Consider the following 22,519-nt stretch of genomic DNA (forward strand, 5'->3'; position numbering starts at 1 on the left):
TTTGATTGAAGGGTAATTCCGTAAATGAATACCCGGACACCATAAAACCTAGGTTTTATCTACCTGCCTCCACCATCAGAGAAGTGAGAACCCTTGCCCTGCGCCAGCCTCTGCAGATCGATTGGCATCTGGTAATATGAATTCTTCCATTGTCACGATCAAATGCTGAATTCGATTCATTTATTCTCAGATATTCTTGTGTGGATTTTTGGATCCGGCTGATCGGTTTTCTGATTTTTTTTTTAAAAAAATCTGTTTTTATGCTTGTATTTCTGTTTTATATGATTTACTCTGTTGGATGATTTTGATTCTTGATATGTTAGTGTAATGGATGCGAAGCATCCTTTTTTTCTTTGTTTTCCCTTTTCTATATGTTGATTGATGTCAGTGGGATGCTGAATATCATGACTAAGATGCGCTATTTTAAAACTTTTTTCCTATCTTTTTACTTTCTGGGCTTCATGGGTTTGAAATGTTTGACGTTTGATCTATTTTGTCCTAATCTTAAACGGTAGACGTTGAGGTTTTGAGTGGGGTTGATCTAAACATCGTGTTAATTGTAAGGGATCTTTATTGATGACTCATTTGAATGTTGTACAGTCTTGTCGATAAGTTAAGATGGTGAGAGTTAGCGTGTTGAATGATGCCCTTAAGAGCATGTACAATGCCGAGAAGCGTGGGAAGCGCCAAGTAATGATACGGCCATCCTCTAAAGTTATCATCAAGTTTCTTTTGGTGATGCAGAAGCATGGTATGCTGGATATTGTATTACTCATGCTTTCAATGCTGACTTGATCTTTTGAGTGATATCTTCATTTTTTTAATCTTTTTGATGGTCTAAGCAGGATACATTGGGGAGTTTGAATTTGTGGATGATCACCGCTCTGGTAAAATTGTGGTTGAACTCAATGGAAGGTTGAATAAATGTGGTGTGATCAGTCCTCGCTTTGACGTTGGTGTCAAGGAAATTGAGGGATGGACTGCAAGGTTACTTCCTTCCAGACAGGTAAAGCTTTAAGCGCTTTATTATTTGTTTTTTTTATAACTATTGGGAATTAATAACCAGATGATGTGCCTACAATGCAAATCAATCTGACTTGTTAGTTGTAACTTTTATGTTGCCGGAACTAAGCCATTTCTACCTGGGGTGGCTTGCTTGGTTTTGAACTTTTGGTGTTGTTTACATATTTTATTTCTGGATATATATGCCCGGATTTTATGGTCTAATTTTGAAAGTTCAACCTGTCGATTTAATTTTTGCATGCTGAATATTGGACAGAAGTTGTAACTGACATGGTCTTCAACTCATTAGGAATTATCTTCTCGAACAAACGTGAAGCAGATATTTAAATATTCGCACCAGTTAGTACGGGGTCTGTAACATAGACATGATCCTATAGCACTTTTGACAAGAGATTCAAAGACAGCTTTGCACTAATACTAGTGTTTATTTGTGCTTTCTCTCATTTTTCATGCATTACATTGAATCGGAGGTTTTACCTGTTTCAGAATATTTATGAGCACAAATTAAATGCCATGCATTGCTGCCTGGCATATATTTGCTACAAAAACTTTACATTTGGGTGAAAAATTTGCATAAAAATCTCACACTTGTGAGCTGTGGCTAAGTGGTTATGACATCCTTCTTTAGGACTCTTGATCAAAGATGTTAGGGCAAAGATTTTCTGATTTCAGTCATTTTTCCACAATATAAATATGTTTGCTTTTCATGCACTTTGCAGTTTGGCTACATTGTGCTGACCACATCTGCTGGCATCATGGACCATGAAGAGGCTAGGAGGAAAAACGTCGGCGGGAAAGTTCTTGGCTTCTTTTATTAAGCTTAGCTTCTTTAGAGATCATGCTCAATTCCTTTACCAACGATATTTTGATGTGATTTTGAACTTATTTGATGTTGAGATGTTCTTATGTTTGATTGTGGTTTTGTTAAAGTACAATTAGAGATTGTATCCTTTGGGATCTCATCATCATAGTAGCTTGTTTATTTCGCAGTACTCGGCTGGTTATTCCGTATATCGATATTGGTTGCGGAACCCTACTTAAAATGAATGAAGCTGATTTAAGTTTTCATTGTATATTTTTTTGTTTATGTTATGTGACTTGTATGCTTGTGGCCTATATCTGTGTGTGTGTGTGTGGTTGCTGGCATGACATATATATACGCACACATACATAAAGACTCGAAAACGACAATTTACACGACAAAAGTTTACTAAGATGATTACATGCACGAGTTCTGAGCTTCATGTGCCCTATGAGTATGAGATACTACGTACATACATACAAAATACTAGGCAATTTTCCAGATTAGCACATATATGACACTTGATTCAACTAATTACTCATGGAGTAATGGACTTCGCCCATTGCTTTACAATATTTAATTGCAATTTATAGTACTCAGTTGTATCGATGCTTTTGACGAACAATCATCACCAAATGTTGGAGTCCAAGTTAAATGATTGCTCCGGCGGTGGCTGATCATTCCCGAGTACCCTAGATGAAGAAGAACCCACGCCAAAGTTGGCCCCGAAATCATTCCCAAACAGAGAACTCGACCCTTGTGGCAAGAAAGAGTAGCCCTCCACGGCACCCGTGGCTGCTCCTATAGGGTGTCCGTGGCCGGCCCTGAGCTGTAATGCAGTGAGAAGCAAAGAATTCATAGAAAGATTAGTGCTCAACAATGGCCAATTAGTTAGCGACTGTAAAGAATTTGCTGCAGCTCCCCAGTCGGCGATATTGTCGTCGTAGTTTTGTGGTGCAAGATTTGTGGAAGGAGAAACTATAGGCAAGGTGTTGCTGCTGAAATTTTGGAAATATTCCATGTCTTGTAGCTCGCTCACCATTGCGTTGGTGTCGGAGGGGGATTCTTGGGATTGTGGTGAAGAAGCTGTTTGTTGAGGTTTCTTCATTATCAAACTCTTTTGGAAAACTCTACAAACCACCCACTCCTCCTGTTTAATACAATAAATAAATACATTCACACACACATATATATATACACATATATAGATTGTATTTTCTTTTTCGGTTGTCCAAAATATATAGTACAATTTCTACATTTAATATAATGTTTTTTTTACTAATATACATATATTAAGTAAGATTTGGATATGTATGCAAAATTTCAAAAAATGAGTTTAAATAGAATAAAATATGAATTTTTTTTGTAAACTTTGATTTTCCAATGGTATTCTTAATCCATATGAAAAATCAAGCAAACATATATATTTTTGACAAAAATTTGTGTGAAACGGAAATGGGTTAAATTAGAATAAAATATGAAATTTTTTTTTGTAAAATTTTGATTTTCCAATGGTATTCTTAATCCATATGAAAAATCAAGCAAACATTTATATTTTTGGCAAAAACTTGTATGACGGTCTCACAGGTCATATTTTGTGGGATGGATATCTTATTTGGGTCATCCATGAAAAAGTATTACTTTTTATACAAAGAGTATTACTTTTTATTGTGAATATCGGTAGGGTTGACTCGTATCAAAGATAAAGATTCATGAAATCGTCTCACAAGAGATCTACTATATCTTTTTTGGATGAGAGATTTATTAACTATTAAGTATGTGCCTCTTATATAGCTAAATTTGATATCATTATATGTTATTTTTATTTAATATATATTAAATGGGTGGGTCTCATGTGAGACTGTCTCACGGATCATAATCTGTGAGACGGGTACCCATATTCACAATAAAAAGTAATACACTTAGCATAAAAAGTAATATTTTTTCATAGGTGACCCAAATAAGAGACCCGTCTCACAAATACGAACCGTGAGACCGTCTCACACAAGTTTTTGTCATATCAAATATACACTTATTTTTATTTAAATATAGATTCCGAATGACTATATAATTTCTCAGTCTATATAATTTTGCATGTGAAAGAGTAGTGGTAAACATAATGTCTACTAATTACCTTGGTGGGTTTGAGAGCAAGCTTCGATTCAAGCCGATATTCATGCATAACCCAATTGGTTTTCTCACCCTTTGGAGCTCTGCCTCTGTAGAAAACTAGGGTTTTCTTCATGCCGACCAACGCCCCGCCGACGCCCCGGAAAATCTCCTTATCTTTACCTGTTGTTTTCCAGTAGCCAGCTTCTGTAGCTCGGTTAGTCCTGAGGCCAGTAGGGTATTTTCTGTCTCTCATGCTGAAGAAATACCATTCTTTCTCTCCCATGGATGCTTTGGCTGAAATTTTTTACTCAAATAAATTAATTTTCAAGCCTAAATATTTTTCCAAATTCGTACATTTTAAGATGTTATAAATATAAATTAATTGGTATAATATCTAAACTTCATAATTTTTATACAAAAGTTTAGAAATAGATGAACAAATCCATTTTTTTGGCAAATAACTTCATTTCTTATTTCATATGTTCAAACTTTGATAAACAAATAAAAGAATTTCAGAATTTTTTTAAAAATATATGATCAAAACAAACATATATACAATCTTTAAATATATGAAATTCAGGTACCTGGGAGATCCCATGGCTCACACTTGTTAAAATCAACATCAGCAATAGCCCTGGTGGCGAAATCGAAATCCGAAACCTTGTTGCTCAGATAGTAAGTGATGAGTTCTTCGTCCGTCGGATGGAACCTGAATCCCGGAGGAAGATTGTTTTCCTCCATCGATCCTTTATCAGTTCGTGGGATATAAATGAAATTTGATGGGGTATTAATGGAGACTCCATTGCTTTCATTATTTCATGCTTCAACAAGAAGCTGTCATGGCTTAGTCTTTGTTTATATATATATATATATATATATATATATATATATATATATATATATATATATATATATATATATATATATATATATATAGAATAACTATATCAGAAGACACCGAAATATTTAATTCCATATTTACCTTACTAAAAACCTCCTTAAGTCATTTCATATTTTACATAGAAAACAAAACTCTCCCTTTAAATCGAACAACTCATCTAAATTGAAAAATAATTTTGTGTTACTTTTTGAATATTATTTGATCAAATTAAATATAATAATAAAACGTGTAGCGCGTGTGCATCTTTTAATAGTATAAATTAACATTTAGCTAATATAGGTATTTATGTATCTATGTATCAAGATTTCATACATGAACAAGAAGCTACATAAATAGATAGATAGTTTGAATCATAAAAATAAAATTTAAATATTATTAAAAATTAAATCAAGAAAATTACATGTACCAAAGTGCAATTTAGTGGTGGGAATGGAGGGGTGCAAAGAGTAATTTAAGCAAGAAAGCTGTGGAGTAAGCATTACAAGTGAGATATAGATTGTGTGTGTTGGCTTGGTCTAACCACCTTCACCCAATTTCCCACCAAATTTTTTGGACAACCTCATTCTAATTCATTAATTATAGGATATTAATTTCATTTTCTTATAACTAATATTTAATTTAATTCAAATCATGTCGTTTTCTTCCCCTTTTCACCAATTTGTGCACACGTGTGCCTTTTTAGGACATTATATATTATGTTTTATATATAAACATTTGTATATATCTTTATTGATTTTCCTACTAGTTGGTGTGATAATATGCTAAAGGATGAATGACATAGGCTCACACTTCAAGAATTAGATATTATATTAGAGTAAGTTTCTTGTGAGACGGTCTCACGAATTTTTATCTGTGAGACATGTTAACATAACATAAAAAGTAATAATTTTTTTCAGGGATGACCCAAATAAGAGATCTGTCTCACAAAATACGACCCGTGAGATCATCTCACACAAGTTTTTGTCATCATATTATACGTAAAAACTTTTAAAACTTGAGTCAAATCTGAGCGGTTTTTGCACTTAAAATATGTTTTTAGTAACTCATATTATTTACTCTGATTGGAACATTGACTTGAGCGGTTAATACAGCTTAAACTTCACATTATCTGACATAGTTTGGATGAAATAAAGATGTCTACTCATTTAAGCCAAATTGTGTCTTGCATAACCTTTTACATTACAGAAAGGATGTGATAAAAATAATAATGTGATTATATGTTTGGAGTTCTTATATTTTAAAAGTTTAGTTTAGAAATTTATGAATCAGAAAGTCTCATTTTAAATATATCAATTTTAAGATATTGATGTATTTATTATTATAAGATATTTTTATTGTCGTAATTACAATATGAGATAATATATATGAGCTAGTAAGTTTTTTTTATTCAACGACTTATAGACTATCAAACAATTTATTTCGACTCATTATTTTCTTGGAGTTTAGAGAAGGTATGACCACCCAAATTTCACAAGAGGTTATTCAATGGTGGTTACATGTTCACCAAACCATAGGACTGTCTTTTTTTAATTCAAATCTTACTTTTCCACATAGTTTGGTCATTTTGAGCCAACACTTTTTCAATCCTAACCACAAACTTTAATGTGATTCGTGTTTGAAGATATCAAAATTTTATCTGAGTTTTTTCAGGAGTATCAGTGTTCTTCTAGATATATGTATGTATGTATCAAATAATTAAGTGTGTGTAGGTGGGCTCAAGTTGAAATGACAAAAACTTATGTGAGACGGTCTCATGGATCGTATTTTGTGAGACATATCTCTTTTTGAGTCATCTATGAAAAATATTAGTTTTTATGCTAAGATTATTATTTTTTATTGTGAATATCGGTAGGGTTGACCCGTCTCATAGATAAATATTCGTGAGACCGTCTTACAATAGACCTACTCAATTTAAATATAAAGCAAGAAAGTTGTTGAGTTTATGTAATTAATAATTTTGTACTTTTCGAACCAACTTTTTACATGCAAATAGTCAAAATTGGATTGTAAGAGATGTAGACACAGCTTTCATGACCCAAACACCGAAATTCCTCGATGAACTTCCAATATTTTCTAATAGCAAATTCATCATTTAATTCCCTATTTTGTGTTTTGGTCATTTAGTGTTTAAATTTTGTTTTTTAGTTCTGTAAGTTAGGTTGTATTTTGTTTTTAAGTTTTTTTTTAAAAAATTTGTTTTTAGGTATTTTTTAAATTTGAGTGGTGACGTGATGCCAGACTATGTCAATATTTTCAGCTGTCACATCAATATTTTTCGGTGTTAAGTCGGTATTTTTTAGCGTCAGGTTAGCACTTTGAAGAAAAATATGTCATAAGTCAAAACACAACTTAACATATAACGCGGAAATAATAAATAGACAAAATTAAAAAATCATTTGGCTATTTTCCACAGTTTTATTATGGTTGAAAATTTTAAACTAGATCCATATGTCCTTGAAATATAATTCTATGTAAATCATTTTCGAGTTACATGTCCTACATCTTGAATGAATATATGTTTATAGTCTTTTTTTTAATAGTAAAACAAAATATAGGGCAAATATTAGCATAAGAGAGTATGACTCAAAAAGTAACATACATAAAATTTCAAGAGAAAACAAGTTTTTTGATTCATTACTTGTCCAATTTTGTGTTTCGATCCATAAAGTTTTGGTACACCGACTTTTCAATTTGGTCAAAGTGCTGACGTGACATAGGATAAATCAGTATTTTTCGGTGTCACGCCAAAATTCAGTGAAATATGACCGAAATCCCAAAAAAAAAAATGAAAGTTATAATGCATCAAAATCACACTTTGAAAACTCAATTGACCAAAACTCGAAAAACGAAAACTAATGTACCAAAAACTTTGATATAATCTGATGAAGTCTATCTTTGAGTGGTGCAGCATGTGTGCCACCTTTTAATTTTTTTTTGTTTTTTGTTTTTTTTTTTTTTGTTTTTGTTTTTGCAGTCATGCTTTGCTTTAGTTGAGCTAATTTTCTCAATATATAAAGTGACTAAAGCTAAACTAGCCTCTATCCCCTTCTTCCTAGCAAGCTAGTTCACCAAAATCAGTGACCAACACATCTTTAATCCTCACCTTCAAAGTAAAAATCAAATCACCAAAATCCCCACCATATTGGACTTTTGACCTTTGTTTTCACACGTTTGTACTTCTATATTAAGTTATCCAATTATAGTTTGATGGTAATTTTTGAGATAGATCATTGGTTTATCATAAGAAATAATTTTCACTTGAATTATAAAGGGGACATTTTAAATATGCTCATTTATGTTTTGGCTCTTTACGATTTTGGTACTCTATGACGTCATCAAATTTCAGTTTAGCTCGTTACTTTTCTTTTTTGTAATTTTAATCATTTTTCTACGTGGTGCTGATGTGGTGTTGATATGACACTAACGTGTTCAATGTCACACACACACATCCATGCAAAAATGACCAAAATTGCAACCGATAAAAGAAGAAGAAAAATACATTGAATAACACTCAATTTCAGTTGATCAAAATCACAAAAAACCAAAACAAAAGACGAAGAAAAAACAATTTTCCCGATTTTAAAGACTAATCATAACAATGATGGAGATTGATATAAAATCAACATCATAACTATTTTATACTACAAAACTACTTCAAATTAATTATTGCATGCATGACCACCACTAACTTAGATGTTGGGATCACTACACCTCATGGCCATGTGGGAAAAGAAAACCCTAAAAGGAAAATATATATTGAACCAAAAAATATATATCATTATCTAGAGGTCTTGCTACTTTTTTTTATTGTTAATTAATACATTATATTTTTGAGTATTTACAAAAGGGAATGAAGCAATGTGGATATTCATCTCAAGTTCAGCATCTAGTACTCATCAATCTTTTTAGCTTTGTAAAAGTTGCATGGCCAGTCAGTGAGCAGGAAAGAAAAGTGGAAAGGAATCTCTTTGTAATTTCCTATCAGAGAGTCTCACTTTGCTCATCTTATTCTCACACCAATTCAGCTGTTCTCCACTCAAATCAGCCATTCTTAAAACTCTTGACACCACTTTGAGGTCTATCAAAGCCATCAAAATCTCCAGTTCTTCCTCCTCTCTTAGTCGCCTCTTTCGCAAGCATTTCCCGGATCGTTTAAGGCCATTCAACTTGGCCTTTTTCTGTGGTTTATAAATCCAGGAGATGTTTGTTAACATGGAATGAAAGTGATAAATCAAGTTGTATAGATAGTTGCATACTTATTTACCATTTTGTTTACTCTTTTTAGTAAGTGGAGTAGAGTTGCATCAGCTGAGCCACTTCTTTTTCTGCTAAAGAAAGCTGCTAATATTTGGCAGTGATTCCTCCTGTCTTGTTTCATGAAATTCATGAATGTCCTTATTGATTCTTTCATGATATGAAGAAATGAAATTGAAGGGATTCTTGATCCACTGCTTTCGGCCTCTCTTTTATCGTCTTGATCCGAATCTATGCATACAACAAAATCAATGAATTATTAGTAATGATAGTGAATCTTTTGAGTGCTTCTCGAGGAACAAACTTATCTGATTACAATTCGTTAAAAGCACAAGATTTCACCTCGGTATTCCGGGACCTGAAGCAATTTTGGTGCTAAACTCCTTATCCTAGCATAGATTTCTGGTCTTCTCCCATGCTCATATGGCTCATTTTCGACATACCTCTGCAGAAGGACTTGAAACTGTTGGAACTGTTGCGCGATATAAGCAGGGCACCCCGGATCATGCTCGCGACGAGAGGCTCTTAGACGTTGAAAATACTTGTAGTTCCAGTTGAGGGCTTCCCATGTTAAACAAATCTGTGCTACATAAGCAGCCTCCAGTTCTTGATACGGATTGTGACAATATCTTGATGTTTTTTTGTTTCTTATTCCTAGTTTATGAACAATCCTTTCGGATATGGATCTTGGACTTGCCTGTATGGATTTTAGTGTTTCTGCCAATATAAAAAACTAAAATAATAAAAATATCAAACATGTCCAAAATGATCATTAAATAACAACCCATCTAACAGCTTTAGAGCTAAAAATACTAATCAAGTCTGTATAATCAAGTTGTTAAGTAGTTTCTTTCTCAATTCATAACATAACCAATCCATTCAATATTTTTCGTTAAATGTTTGATCGAAGAAAAGTTTTGATGAGCTTTATCTTTGAGAAACTTCGTTCTGCACTTGCTGCTGTGACCGGGACAGTCAACAAGATTTTATAAGCAATATGAGCATTTGAAAGCCGGATAAACATACATCCACCAAAATTTCAGTCAAAAAGCTTAGGTTATAGATATCACATAAAGCCCCGAATAAAGTAAAAAACTACAATAAAAAAAATAGAAGCCCGAACAAAGCAAATACAAGAAAATAGACTTAGAGCTCCTCACGGGTCTTTCAATCAAACCTAGAGACAATGCAACGACTGAAGTCGATTAAGGCTTTTCTGCAGATGAATATTAGGGAAGATTGAGGAATAAATCGATAACAGGCTAAGCAAGTTCTATTTAATAAATAGTTGATTTTGAGCTATAGTATTATATATAATAATTTTTTTTAAAATTTTTGGGCCCCAAAAAAGAGATGGGCCTGAGTCATTGGACTCATTTGCCTCTTAATAGGCACGGCCCGACAAAATGGGAGTTCTAGTACCTGTTTCATGAAGTTTTTGAGCGCTGATTCGATCTAAAAACAGCATTTCTTCATCATATTTCTGGAACAAGGTGTATGATTCCCACTTGGGGCAGCTTCTACGGGACGAAGACGAAAATGGATCATCAGTACAAGAGTCCCTACAGTTGATAGAGCTTCGCCATTCCGACGAATCTTTCGAAGTCGATCCTATCGTAAAAGTGTCTCCAAATCTTTCACCCTCATCATTTTCCTGCACCAGCTTCTTGCCTTCTGCTTTGGATGGTTGAAACACAAGAAAATTCTCTTCTTTACTGAAATTCAGTTCCTTTCTCTGCTGATTCTTGTCGCCATTCTCAATCTCATCTGAAAATCAAAACTCCGTCAGCCATTTTATTACAAGGAAAGTGTATTCTTTCTATGGGACTAAAATATTTAACCTCGAGGATTCAAGCTGGAGTCATAGTTTGAAGTGGGGTCATTTTCAACTTCCTCAGAATCAAAACAAGAATCAGAATCTCTCACCACATGATCCACTTTAACAACCTCTTCGTCACCGAATTCGACGTTATCTGGCGAGCCATAACATGTTGCCTCGCTACTATCCAAACTCTCTTTTCCCAACTCCTCTTTCGAATTCCGAATGAATGGTTCCTGATCTCCATAAATTAAGTTCGCGTCGAGTTTTCCTCCCTCCATCGGCTTGTAGCAAGACCACTCGTCCCCCTCTTCGACTTCTTCCTCGGAGAAACTGTTGAATTTGAATACATAGCAATCTCGGTTCCTACAAGAGATCAGAAACAAGAAAATAAACAACGTACACGAATATATACAAAATTTAGACTGCCGCGACTGTAAGTAAGTGTATATATATGTATACCTTTGGTAGAATGGATTGCCTCCAAAGAAGATGAACAATTTGGCAAGAAATATGGAAGTGAAATGGAAGAAGATGAAGAGAAGCAAGAAAGAGCTGGAGACATTGTAGAAAAGTCTAGCAATTGTTTCTTTGTGACATTGCAGCATTTTCTTAATTGTTTTTATGCAATAGTGGATTTCTGCACTTATCTAATCCCTTCAGCACGAAGCAATTCTAAGGATGAAAACTACAAAAGTGAAAGCTTTAATTGCTTTGATGATCTTTTTTGTTTGCCAACATGGGCCTCACCTTTCCTTTTACAATTTTTTTCTAACAGACTGATATGCCCTTATGCAAGTGGCAGGTCTTCATGAGAATCATCGGAATCCGAGATCTCGGCATATTTTGATACACATGATAAGATAAATATGTGATATATAATATGAGGATGCGTTAAGGATGAATAAGACGTAGAATATTATAGTTAATGTTTGGTATGATTTTAACAAGAGTGATTAAATTTATATATTATATTGTACTGACAAAATTAATCTTTATCATAATAAATTTTATAATTTCAAAGTTGTTGCTTGAGTTCATATTTTTTATCTGTTCATATGTCGACAGTTTTTGCATGATTTATTTATTTTTACCTAATTTTATATATTATATAAATATGATATTTGTGCCATTGATTTTGTGAATCAAGTCAATTATCAATTTTTAAGGTTAATCGAGTGATACTAATAATTTTATTGAGATTTATAATAATCATTTATATAATTATCTCGAGTTCATTTATATAATTATAATATTATATATGTAGGACCGAGCGCTTACCGCTTTACCAAAAGTTATAGCTGGTGGTAATGGTGCAACTCAAATCTTTTAAACCGCATAACAGTTCAAACATCACGGTTCGATTGCTCTACCAAGCAAGGACAATTATTACACTCAACAATATAACATATAGAAATAAATAAAAATATTTATTTGATTTTAATTTTATATTAAGTTGAAAGACAAGAGCTTTTTACAAGAGGAAACTTTAAATATTTATAAAAATCATTTATATAATTATCTCGAGTTCCAAACACTTATATTTTGATAATATATAAAAATAAATAAAAATATTTGATAGTGTTTAGAATTTTTATATATTGATGGTAATTAAGTCATTTGTGGTGTTTTTTTTTATCATTAAATTAAAATTATCACATATCATAAAAGGGATACTTTATCCTTATATAAAATTATTTATCATGGGCTTTTTAAAAAGTACCAAATATAGGATAAGAAAAATTATTTATCAATTCCTCTCTTATTCAGTGTACCAAACTATACCCATTAGATTTGAGAAATCGATGTAAGATATGTTATAAATTTTAGAGTATGTGTCTAGTGAATCAATTTGTAGTTTGAATTTTATCGATTATAAAAAACAATATATATTTTAATAATATTTTACGGTTTTATTATGATATTTATTTTATCTGTATAATCATGCAAGCTGCAATATATAAAGTCTTTAAATATGCAAAAGGTATCATGAGGTCTGTCTCTCAACAGTAAGATCGTGAAACTCATTATGAAGTATATCATATATTCTAAATGAGTTCTTAGTCGAATCAGCCACCTAAAATAAAGATAAACGCACTTGAGGTTGATACTAGTATCTGTTATGTAAACGTCATGCCTCATTAGTAAGAGCATTGAAGACGTTCATTCATACATATGTGTGATCATATGATGATACACTGAACAACCTTATTCAGACTGTCCAAATGTTTATCACTTAATCGAGTGGAATAGCTCGCGATTATTGTCATACACCCTTAGTCTTTTGACCTGAGACAACGTAGAAACTCTACGTACTAGCATACACTTTGATTGGAAAAATTTAAACGTCATGGCGGGATTCCTTATTTGCAAAAATGGACTTTTTGCAGTGTTGATCAAGTATCAATAATTAATCAAAATATTTTAGCATTTAGTTAGTTAAGTACATAAATTGTTATTTTATGTTAAATTAAACTTCTGCAGCATTTAGGCATCTTTAATTTGATTGGAACACAATTAAGAGGAGATTGATGTAACGTTAGATTAAGGTTGCATTTACTCAGCTCGATTAGAGTTGGATTGATTAATTATCAAATATTTACTAGAAATTTACCAATCATAATAAATATATGGTTCTGTTTGAATTATTATTAATTAGTGATTTTTTAATATATCACCATCTGTTTTAACTCAAACTACCAAAATTCAACATCTCGTCTATCATTATATTATTTCATATCGAGTATTATTTAAACTTTATATGTAACACGCCGAATACTAGGCAAATAATATTTGAAATAAATAATAAATAAGATTATGTTAGACTATATTTTATCATTCCTTTTTAAATTTTAAATTACAGATGACATATTATTTTGTTTAAATAAGTAATAATGAGATTTTATGAATTATAAATATAAATAGTACGATTTTTTTTTTTTTTTTTATCATGAGTTGTAATTAGGAAGAATCTAGTCGGCCAAATCATAGTTTAAGAAAAGGTAAAAACTTGTGTGAGACGGTTTTACGGATCGTCTTTTGTGAGACGTATCTCTTATTTAGGTTATCCATGAAAAAGTATTACTTTTTATGCTAAGAGTATTACTTTTTATTGTGAATATTGGCAGGGTTGACCCGTCTTACAGATAAAGATTCGTAAGACCGTCTCACAAGAGACCCTACTCAAAAGAGACTGATGTGGGTTGATTATATTTTAGAAAATTCATGAAGTTATAGGATATTAAATCCACCACATGGTCATCACTACTAGCTTTGTTATGTTTTGTCTGTTAATTGATAAATTCTTCTGAAATTGTTTTAGATCTATAAGCTTTAATTCAATCATGTTTATAATTCAATTATGGTTATACAGATGTGCAGACACGTTCTGGATGTATAAATTCTCGAGTCTGATTAAGTTATCGCAATTAAACCAAAGATCTCATGTGCGTACACTCATATTCTGACACTATTTCACCAAAGCTTCATAATAATGGATTTGGATGCATATTGTTGTTATTGTTGCCTTATTATCTTGTTATCTGTTGGAATCATGCATTCGATTATGTTCTAGTGATATTTTGATTGATGTGTGTGTCATATAAGTCACATCTTAGTTCTTGCGTGTCAACTAAGCGTGTCAAAGTACTGATAATCAAGAACCTTTAATAATATATTAATAAATGTTAATATTTAGTTTGATTATAAAATTGAAATTCTTTGATGACTAAAAAAATACCTTGTAAAAAATAAAATTGCACTTGAGATATAAACAAAACCAAAAGAAGAGACATTACTTTCAGGTTCTTTACAAAGAATGAGTCTCATGTGAGACCGTCTCACGGATCATAAACTGTGAGACGGGTCAATCCTACCCATATTCACAATAAAAAGTAATACTCTTAGCATAAAAAGTAGAGTGGGTCTCATGTGAGACCGTCTCACGGATCATAATCTGTGAGACGGGTCAACCCTACTCATATTCATAATAAAAAGTAATACTCTTAGCATAAAAAGTAATATTTTTTCATGGGTGACCCAAATAAGAGATCCGTCTCACAAATATGACCCATGAGACCGTCTCACACAAGTTTTTGCCTAAAAAGTAATACTTTTTCATGAGTGACCCAAATAAGAGATCCGTCTCACAAATACGACCCGTGAGACCGTCTCACACAAATTTTTGTCCTTTACAAAAGAGAGCTACTAGTACAATAGTGACTTTTCAAAGCTTATTTTAACTTTGTTTAGTTGGGGATTTATATAATTAGATTTCGAATTCTAGATCTCGTTTCAATTTGAAATCTTGATGTCAAATGAATTATCGGTTAATCATCGTCAAGACGGAGGATTATAATTTCAGACAATATAGAGAATTAGTGTTTTTTTAAAAAAACTATTTATATAAATTAAAACTTGGTGATGTTCCTATTTGCAAATTAAAAGATGGAGAAAAGTTATTACAAAAGTTCTTATTTAGTGAATTTTTTAAATTAAATTAGTATTAATTATTTTCTTTTTGTTGGCTTCGTGCATTCATGTTGATAGATCTTATCTATATTTTTGTGGGAAAATAACTCTTTTTGTTTAGTAACTTGTCCATTTTTTGTTGTTGTTATGAAAAGAAAACAGAATGCCTCCCCAATTTGACATTATGGTGTCGGTATTTTGGTCAAGATACAATAAATTCTGAATTTCGACTTTTTTTATCATCGAAATATTCAATTTTTTGCTGGAAAATACTGATTAGAAAGTGATTAAAGCTCACATAACCAAAATTTAGAATTTCTTGATTTGGGAGGGAAATCAATCTAAGGAACTCAAGAAAAAAATTTAAACAAATCAAACAAATTTTACAAGTTTTTTCTTGCATTCTACCAGCAAAAAGTCAATGATTGTCACATCAAAATGTGATTTAGCCACAATCTAATCAGTGTTTTTATAATAAAAATTGAACATTCAGTATAATATGGACCAAAATAACCGAACTAAAGAATTCATGCATCAAGATCTGAAAAATTAGTATATCAAAACCTACAAAACAAAGTTATTTTACTAAAAAAAATTCTCATATTTCTACTGTAAAATTCAAAATTTGAGAAATTAATTCAAAAAACATAATTTAATTATATATATATTGTATTAATTTGGAATAATGTAATCGTAATCATTAAAAAAATCTATCAAATTTAATGCATAATTTGATACCATATAATTGAGGTTGACTATAATATTCGTGTCTGACTTTATTGTAATGATTCATGAATCTTTTAATTTAAAGACACCTACTAGAGCAATCAATCAATCAACCTAATAATCATTCACAAATTAATTACACAATATAACACCAAAATATTTTATTTTAAAAATATACAACATATACCAAATTATTATTATTTTTAAAATATCCAACACACCTTCTATTATTACAATTATTCTAAGTCATGGTATTCTATAAATAATTAATTAAAATAACCAAAATAATTTTATAAACAATCATCCCTAGACAATCTTAATGTTAATATAAATTGTCATAATTTAGTATTGGGATGTATAAAATTTTGATTTTCCAAAATTTTACTAATCTTACTAAACAATGAAAAAGATGTATTTATATTACATTATTTAAAAACTTAGAAAATGTTTTTCTTTAAAAAAAATTAAATGTATTACATATTTAATTAAAAATATTGATATATTTGGTATATTACATATCCATCGTACATATTTACGACGTAAATATATAAATATATAAATATATATATATATATATATATATATATATATATACTTTGTACTACTAATGTGTAGATCAATAAGGAGTGTATTTAATATTTAATCTATCGTTTCATTGTAAACATTAAAACAATAATCAAAATTCATAGATTTCAAATTCGACAATTCAAGTGTACCCTGATTTAATTTATGTCGAGTGGATTTCAAATTCATCTCTTACTAATATATGTAAATGCGATGACAAATTTTTTTTTTTTGAAAACAATCAAATATCATTTATTCAACTTCAGATTGAGCATTACAATCGTTCAAAATAATAGTGCTAATAGCAAGAGGCATTACATCAGAAATACCAAAACAATCTTGATGAAGAGCCATTTTAACCAAAGTATGAGAGGCTCTGTTAGCTTGTCTCCTAACGTGTTCGACTTTAAACGAACGCTGCTTCCTAATGATATCCCGACAGGCTTTGATGATGTGGCCAAATTCAGTGAGATCTGGAATGTCAGAGTGGATTGCATCTGCTGATATCTTTGAGTCTGTTTCTACTATTATCTTATCGTAGCACATGTCTTTGATCCAGCTTAGAGCTTCATGGATGGCGACTGCTTCCGCTTCCTTGACCAAAGCTGTTTCGTGGTGGCGACTGGTTCTGCATATTATGAAGGAGCCATTTGAATCCCTAATTACCATGCCAACCGCAAATGATTTTTTATCGGCATTAAAACCTGTATCCACATTACACTTGAAGAATTCTTCTACGGGCTTACTCCAGACCACTTCAGTGCTGCAATTCGGCTGTTGATTTTGTTGGGATGCTACCGTTCTTACAGCAAGCCAATCATTAAGTGTGTCAATGGCGTAAGTAATCGTCCTGTTTGCAGATGGTGAGTTGTTATTCCATACTCTTTCATTATGTGAGTGCCAAATGCCCCAAAGAATCATTACAAAGAGCCGCCTCCTATCGACATCCAATTTTTCCAGAACGTTAAAGAACCAAGTCAGCGAAGTTCTCGATCTCGAGGGGAGTTGAATTGACTTCAGTCTTCACGGATGATAGCTCCCAGCAATCTTGTGCGAATTGGTATGTATAGAACAGATGCCATGGTTGCTCTAGCATGGAGTTGCAGTTTACACAGGTGGTCGGGACTAGAAGGCGTTTGTTTTGAAGGTTTATTCTTGGGGGAAGCCAGTTCCGCGCCATACGCCACGCGAAAGTTTTAACTTTGGGTGGCATGTACAAGTCCCATAATTTAGTCCAGTCGCCAGATGTGTTGTTTCCTTTGCCGGTGTAGATGTTATTCATGGCAAGATGATACCCCGATTTCACTGAGTAATTCCCATCTTTGCTGTAGCGCCAGATTCGAACGTCAGAGCCATTGGTCATAAAGGGGATGTTCTTGATTTCTGAAATGTCTCGTGCACAGAAAATTTCTTCAACGAACTCGATATCCCATTCAAGGGTGAATGGTATTAGTAAGTCAGCAACTTTCAGAGACTCCAGTCCCGGGATGATTTGAGTTTCGACACGAGGCTTTTCAAGGTTACGTAGCCACGGTTCTGTCCAAACCGGAATATTGTTGCCCCCTCCGATTCTCCATCGATAACCTTTACGAATTAAGGCCTGCGAGTGCCAAATACTCCTCCAAATAAAGCTAGGATTATATCCTAAAGCTGCTTGCATGAAATCCTTGCCTGGATAATATTTTGCTTTGAGAACTTGAGAAACAAGAGTATTGGAGTTGGAAAGTAAATTCCACCCTTGCTTGCCCAACATTGCTAAATTAAATCCATGGAGATTGCGGAAGCCTATGCCACCATTCTTCTTGTTCACACATAGTTGATCCCAGTTTGTCCAGCAGATACCACTAGAAATTCCTCCTTTTCCCCACCAATAAGAGTTCATCATTCTTTGGAGTTCGTCAGCTAAGGAAGTTGGGAGGAGGAAGATTTGCATACAATAAGCTGGGATGGCCTGTGCCACTGATTTGATTAAGACTTCTCTCCCGACCCTTGAGATAGAACGCCCATTCCAACTTTGGATATGCTTCCACAGGCGTTCTTTGAGATATGCGAAGATGGCCTTCTTTTTATTGCCTTTGAGCGATGGCAGGCCTAGATACTTCCCTGTATTTATGGGGGTAAAAACACCCAAGGAAGAGGAGATATCTGTCTGGATTGAGGTTGGCACATTACGGCTGAACAAAATTCCTGATTTGTGCAGATTTATCATCTGCCCAGAAGCAGCTTCGAAGACTTGAAGGATGTCCGAGATTCGGTGGCACTCCTCGATGTCTGCCCTGAAGAACAATATACAATCATCAGCAAACATTAAATGGGAAATAGGTGGAGCCCTCCTACAAACTTTGACCCCGTGAATGCCTCCCCTAGCTTCGGCTTTAGACAACATTGATGAGAGCCCTTGTGCACAGATGATAAATAAATATGGGGATAATGGGCATCCCTGTCGAAGACCTCTTTTTGCATGTATTGGTCCAACCTTGTTGTTATTTACTTTGATGGTGTAGGAGACCGAAGTGATGCAGAGCATAATGTAGTTCACCCAGCGAATGCAAAAACCCATCTTCAGCATAATAGCTTTTAAGAATCCCCAGTCGATGCGATCATAGGCTTTGCTAAAATCAATTTTCAGAGCTGCATCCCCTTTTTTCCCTTTTGTTTTCCTGTTCATAGAGTGTATTGTTTCAAAAGCCAAGATTACATTGTCTGTGATTGCCATGCCTTTTGTGAAAGCGGATTGGTGTGTGGATATGATGTCTGGCAAAATTCTTTTCATCCGGTTAGCAAGTACTTTAGCTATTAGCTTGTATAGAACATTACAGAGTGATATGGGTCTCAAGTCTTTCATGGATGAAGGAGAGTCACATTTAGGTATCAGCACAACGTTCGTGTTGTTCAGCGATGGTGGTATTTGGGAATTATATAGCCACGATTTACAGTCTTTTGTCACTGCAGAGCCCACCAACTCCCAAAATTTCTGGAAAAATCCTGGGTTGAATCCGTCTGGCCCAGGAGATTTGTCAGCTTTCATTTGAAAAATAGCTTTCTTGAATTTTTCATCTTCGAAAGACGCTGTTAACGATTCATTTACTTCATCTGTGACCACCCGATCTACCACCTGCGTTACAGGTTCATAGTTTGTTGCAGCTTCCTCAAATAGATTCTCGAAATATGCCGAGACAACCATACAAATATCTGTACTGTTTGAGTGCCTTACCCCATTGTCGTCGACGAGCGATTTGATCCGGTTTCTCTCTTTTCTTTGGGTAGCTACCGAGTGAAAATATTGTGTATTGAGGTCTCCATCTTTGAGCCAGTACTCCTTCGCCCTTTGTTTCCAATGCAATTCTTCCTGAATAATTAGCGAGGTGAGCTTGAACTTTATTTTTTGAGTTTCAACTGCAGCGACTTCACTATCGGACAAACGAAGCCTCTCGATATCCTTCTTACACTGATCAATATCGTCTTTGAAAATCCTATTCCTCTTCCGGCCCCATTCAGCTAGTTTAGTAGACATCGACTCCATTTTTTCCATGATGTTGTTCCCTACACTGTTATCCCATATGGAAGTGATAAAATGCTGTAAGCCTGGTTCTTTAAGCCATTTATTTTCGAACATGAAATCGCGGCCTCTGCCCAATTGTATACGAGGTGTTGTGTTAATGAGTATTGGTGAGTGGTCTGACACTGAGGCGCACAGATTAAGGAGTTGTACAGAGGGGAACATTGTCAACCATGAGGATGTTACGAGAGCACGATCAAGGCGTTCTTCAACTGCGTTGGCTGTCCCTTTTCCTCTTGCCCAAGTGAATGGGTACCCTATTAGTGGCAAGTCCGTGAGCCCACTATCCATTACCGCTTGCAGAAATCCAGAGTATAGCCATTGTGGGTGTTCATGTTTTCCTTTCTTGTCGTCCGGGCTCAGGAGATCATTAAAGTCTCCAGTAATACACCATGGTAGAGTAGATTGAGTGCTAAGTGATCGGAGTAATGCCCAAGATTCTGAGCGTTTTCCCCGATTAGGAAATCCATAGAAGCCCGTAAGACGCCATCGAGAGATGTTTTCCATATCAACTTCCATATCTATATGGTTGCGAGAGAAACTAGAGATAGTACAAACCGCTGAGTGTTTCCAAAGGACCGCTAACCCACCGCTTCTCCCAAACCTATCCACAGAAAATGCACCAGCAAAACTTACCTTAATCTTTAATTCTTCAATCTTCACAGCATGCACTAATGTTTCAGAAAGAAACACTACATCGGCCTTGTGAGCTTTAATAAGCTCACAAAGGATTGGAATTGCACGAGGGTGGCCAAGGCCTCGGCAATTCCAACTCAAGATGATCATCGTTCTCGGCGGGCCTGGTGTTCCAGGCCTGCCGTTAAAAAATGGTCTGTTGGGAGCATTGGATAGTAAAGCTGCTTGTCAGTCTCGTCCTGTGCAGATGGGGATGGAACCAGACCCAAGTCATTATTGTGGGCATCTAATCTCAGCCCATCTCGCCTCCTTTTTTTATCGTCTTGCATGGTAAGTTCTCTATTTTCGTCTATTTGACAGCCTTCAATCTCGGTTGCATTGTTTTCCTTATTATCCTGAACGTAAATCAACTTGGCACTTAGCATCTGATTTCCTGATTTACGGGGAATCAAATCTTTGGGTATCCCGTGATCTCTCCTATGATCACGGTCCTCGTTCCAAGTATCGGATCTTTCCTCCGATATGGGTGTACTCTGGCCTGTGCCGTCCTTGTCATCTCATAGCCACCGTTCTCCGCCGGTAGCTGCCAACCGCCTTGGGATTGCCCTTAACCATGTCCCCCATTCTTTTGTAGGATTTGAATTGGATGTTTCGAAGAGGAGTTCGCAGAACTTATCCGAATGGCCCAATTTGCCACAATAGAAACAGAAGGTGTTGAGCTTCTCATATTTGAAGTGAACTAGTGAGAGCTCACCGCCTGCCTTCTTGATCTTCTTAAATCTCTTCAGCGGTTTTCGAACGTCCAAGTCAACTCTTATACGCATATAACTCCTCCAGAATGATGAGTTGTTCTTGTCGTCGTACTCAATAAATCCCAATGAAATCTCCCAGCTGTTTTCCTACGCTTTGAGACATAAATCCCATGGGGAGGTCATGCACTTGAATCCAGAAATAGACCGAGAATAAAGGCACGTTTGTGGGGACTTCGCCAGGGCTGAGTTTGTGAAAAACAAGCAGAAAATTGTCGAAAGTCCAAGGCCCTCCATTCATAATGCGGGTCAAGTCCATGGAGTGGAAAAACTGGAACAAGAAGATGTTAGATCTGATTTCTTTTACGGCCATGCCCCGAACCGGTAGCCAAATTTCCGCCATCCTGTTACACGCATGATGTTGAAGTTGATGGATCGGTCGGTGAGGAATCTCCCAACCACGCAATATTCAGGATTCTGATTTGGGTTACTGGATTTCAGATGATTCAAAGATCAGCTCCTCTTCCTCCTCAGTGGAAAGAGAGAGATTTTCAAACGAGGACTCCATAGTTGAAAGAAAACTCACCTCTTAAGAGAGAAAAACGTAACCTCTCATACAGAGAGAAAAACTTAGCCTCTCATACAGAGAGAATCATACAAAACTTCCAAATTTTGGCCACTCCAAAATTTAAGAATCGATAGAATTGAATTTATTATGTCTGTAAACACAGATAAAAGGTAAATGCAATGACAATTAATGACTCGAAATTCAATAAAATGTGTGCCATTTCGAATCATCGTTTAAATCTTATCTTAAATCAATATTTATCGTCCAAACACAACCTAATTGTATTATGGCAAAAACTTGTGTGAGACGGTCTCACGGGTCGTATTTTGTGAGACG

At 34.3% G+C, this 22,519-nt stretch overlaps 3 protein-coding genes across 3 annotated transcripts; 1 reads left to right on the plus strand and 2 right to left on the minus strand.

Annotated features, from left to right (window-relative positions):
* Nucleotides 1-2,096, plus strand: LOC140820293 (small ribosomal subunit protein uS8z/uS8w). Its single transcript, XM_073180636.1, has 4 exons — nucleotides 1-131; nucleotides 601-751; nucleotides 846-1,006; nucleotides 1,743-2,096. Exons 2-4 carry the CDS (start codon nucleotides 619-621, stop codon nucleotides 1,839-1,841), a joined length of 393 nt encoding a protein of 130 aa, XP_073036737.1. The 5' UTR covers nucleotides 1-131; nucleotides 601-618; the 3' UTR covers nucleotides 1,842-2,096.
* LOC140820291 (uncharacterized) lies at nucleotides 1,954-4,733 on the minus strand. Its single transcript, XM_073180633.1, has 3 exons — nucleotides 4,522-4,733; nucleotides 3,960-4,231; nucleotides 1,954-2,975 (listed from the first exon to the last, which is right to left on the minus strand). Exons 1-3 carry the CDS (start codon nucleotides 4,676-4,678, stop codon nucleotides 2,454-2,456), a joined length of 951 nt encoding a protein of 316 aa, XP_073036734.1. The 5' UTR covers nucleotides 4,679-4,733; the 3' UTR covers nucleotides 1,954-2,453.
* Nucleotides 4,734-8,426: 3,693 nt separating this feature from the next.
* Nucleotides 8,427-11,643, minus strand: LOC140820066 (uncharacterized). The gene is made up of 6 exons (XM_073180373.1): nucleotides 11,374-11,643; nucleotides 10,934-11,277; nucleotides 10,515-10,859; nucleotides 9,435-9,809; nucleotides 9,103-9,323; nucleotides 8,427-9,016 (listed from the first exon to the last, which is right to left on the minus strand). Exons 1-6 carry the CDS (start codon nucleotides 11,517-11,519, stop codon nucleotides 8,771-8,773), a joined length of 1,677 nt encoding a protein of 558 aa, XP_073036474.1. The 5' UTR covers nucleotides 11,520-11,643; the 3' UTR covers nucleotides 8,427-8,770.
* Nucleotides 11,644-22,519: the final 10,876 nt, after the last annotated feature.

This window comes from Primulina eburnea, chromosome 18 (assembly GCF_022965805.1).
Source record: "Primulina eburnea isolate SZY01 chromosome 18, ASM2296580v1, whole genome shotgun sequence".
In the NCBI taxonomy this organism is placed as follows: domain Eukaryota; kingdom Viridiplantae; phylum Streptophyta; class Magnoliopsida; order Lamiales; family Gesneriaceae; genus Primulina; species Primulina eburnea.

Excerpts from the sequence above, each read along its gene's own strand:
- LOC140820291 (XM_073180633.1), bottom strand. The coding sequence starts at position 4,678 with ATGGAGGAAAACAATCTTCCTCCGGGATTCAGGTTCCATCCGACGGAC. Across the intron at positions 4,232-4,521 it reads TGAGCCATGGGATCTCCCAG|CCAAAGCATCCATGGGAGAG; the intron begins GTACCTGAATTT and ends AAAAAATTTCAG. Across the intron at positions 2,976-3,959 it reads TTGCTCTCAAACCCACCAAG|GAGGAGTGGGTGGTTTGTAG; the intron begins GTAATTAGTAGA and ends TGTATTAAACAG.
- LOC140820066 (XM_073180373.1), bottom strand. The coding sequence starts at position 11,519 with ATGCTGCAATGTCACAAAGAAACAATTGCTAGACTTTTCTACAATGTC. Across the intron at positions 9,810-10,514 it reads TCAAAAACTTCATGAAACAG|AAACACTAAAATCCATACAG; the intron begins GTACTAGAACTC and ends TTATATTGGCAG. Across the intron at positions 9,324-9,434 it reads TCAGGTCCCGGAATACCGAG|ATTCGGATCAAGACGATAAA; the intron begins GTGAAATCTTGT and ends TTGTATGCATAG.
- LOC140820293 (XM_073180636.1), top strand. The coding sequence starts at position 619 with ATGGTGAGAGTTAGCGTGTTGAATGATGCCCTTAAGAGCATGTACAAT. Across the intron at positions 752-845 it reads TTTGGTGATGCAGAAGCATG|GATACATTGGGGAGTTTGAA; the intron begins GTATGCTGGATA and ends TGGTCTAAGCAG. Across the intron at positions 1,007-1,742 it reads GGTTACTTCCTTCCAGACAG|TTTGGCTACATTGTGCTGAC; the intron begins GTAAAGCTTTAA and ends TGCACTTTGCAG.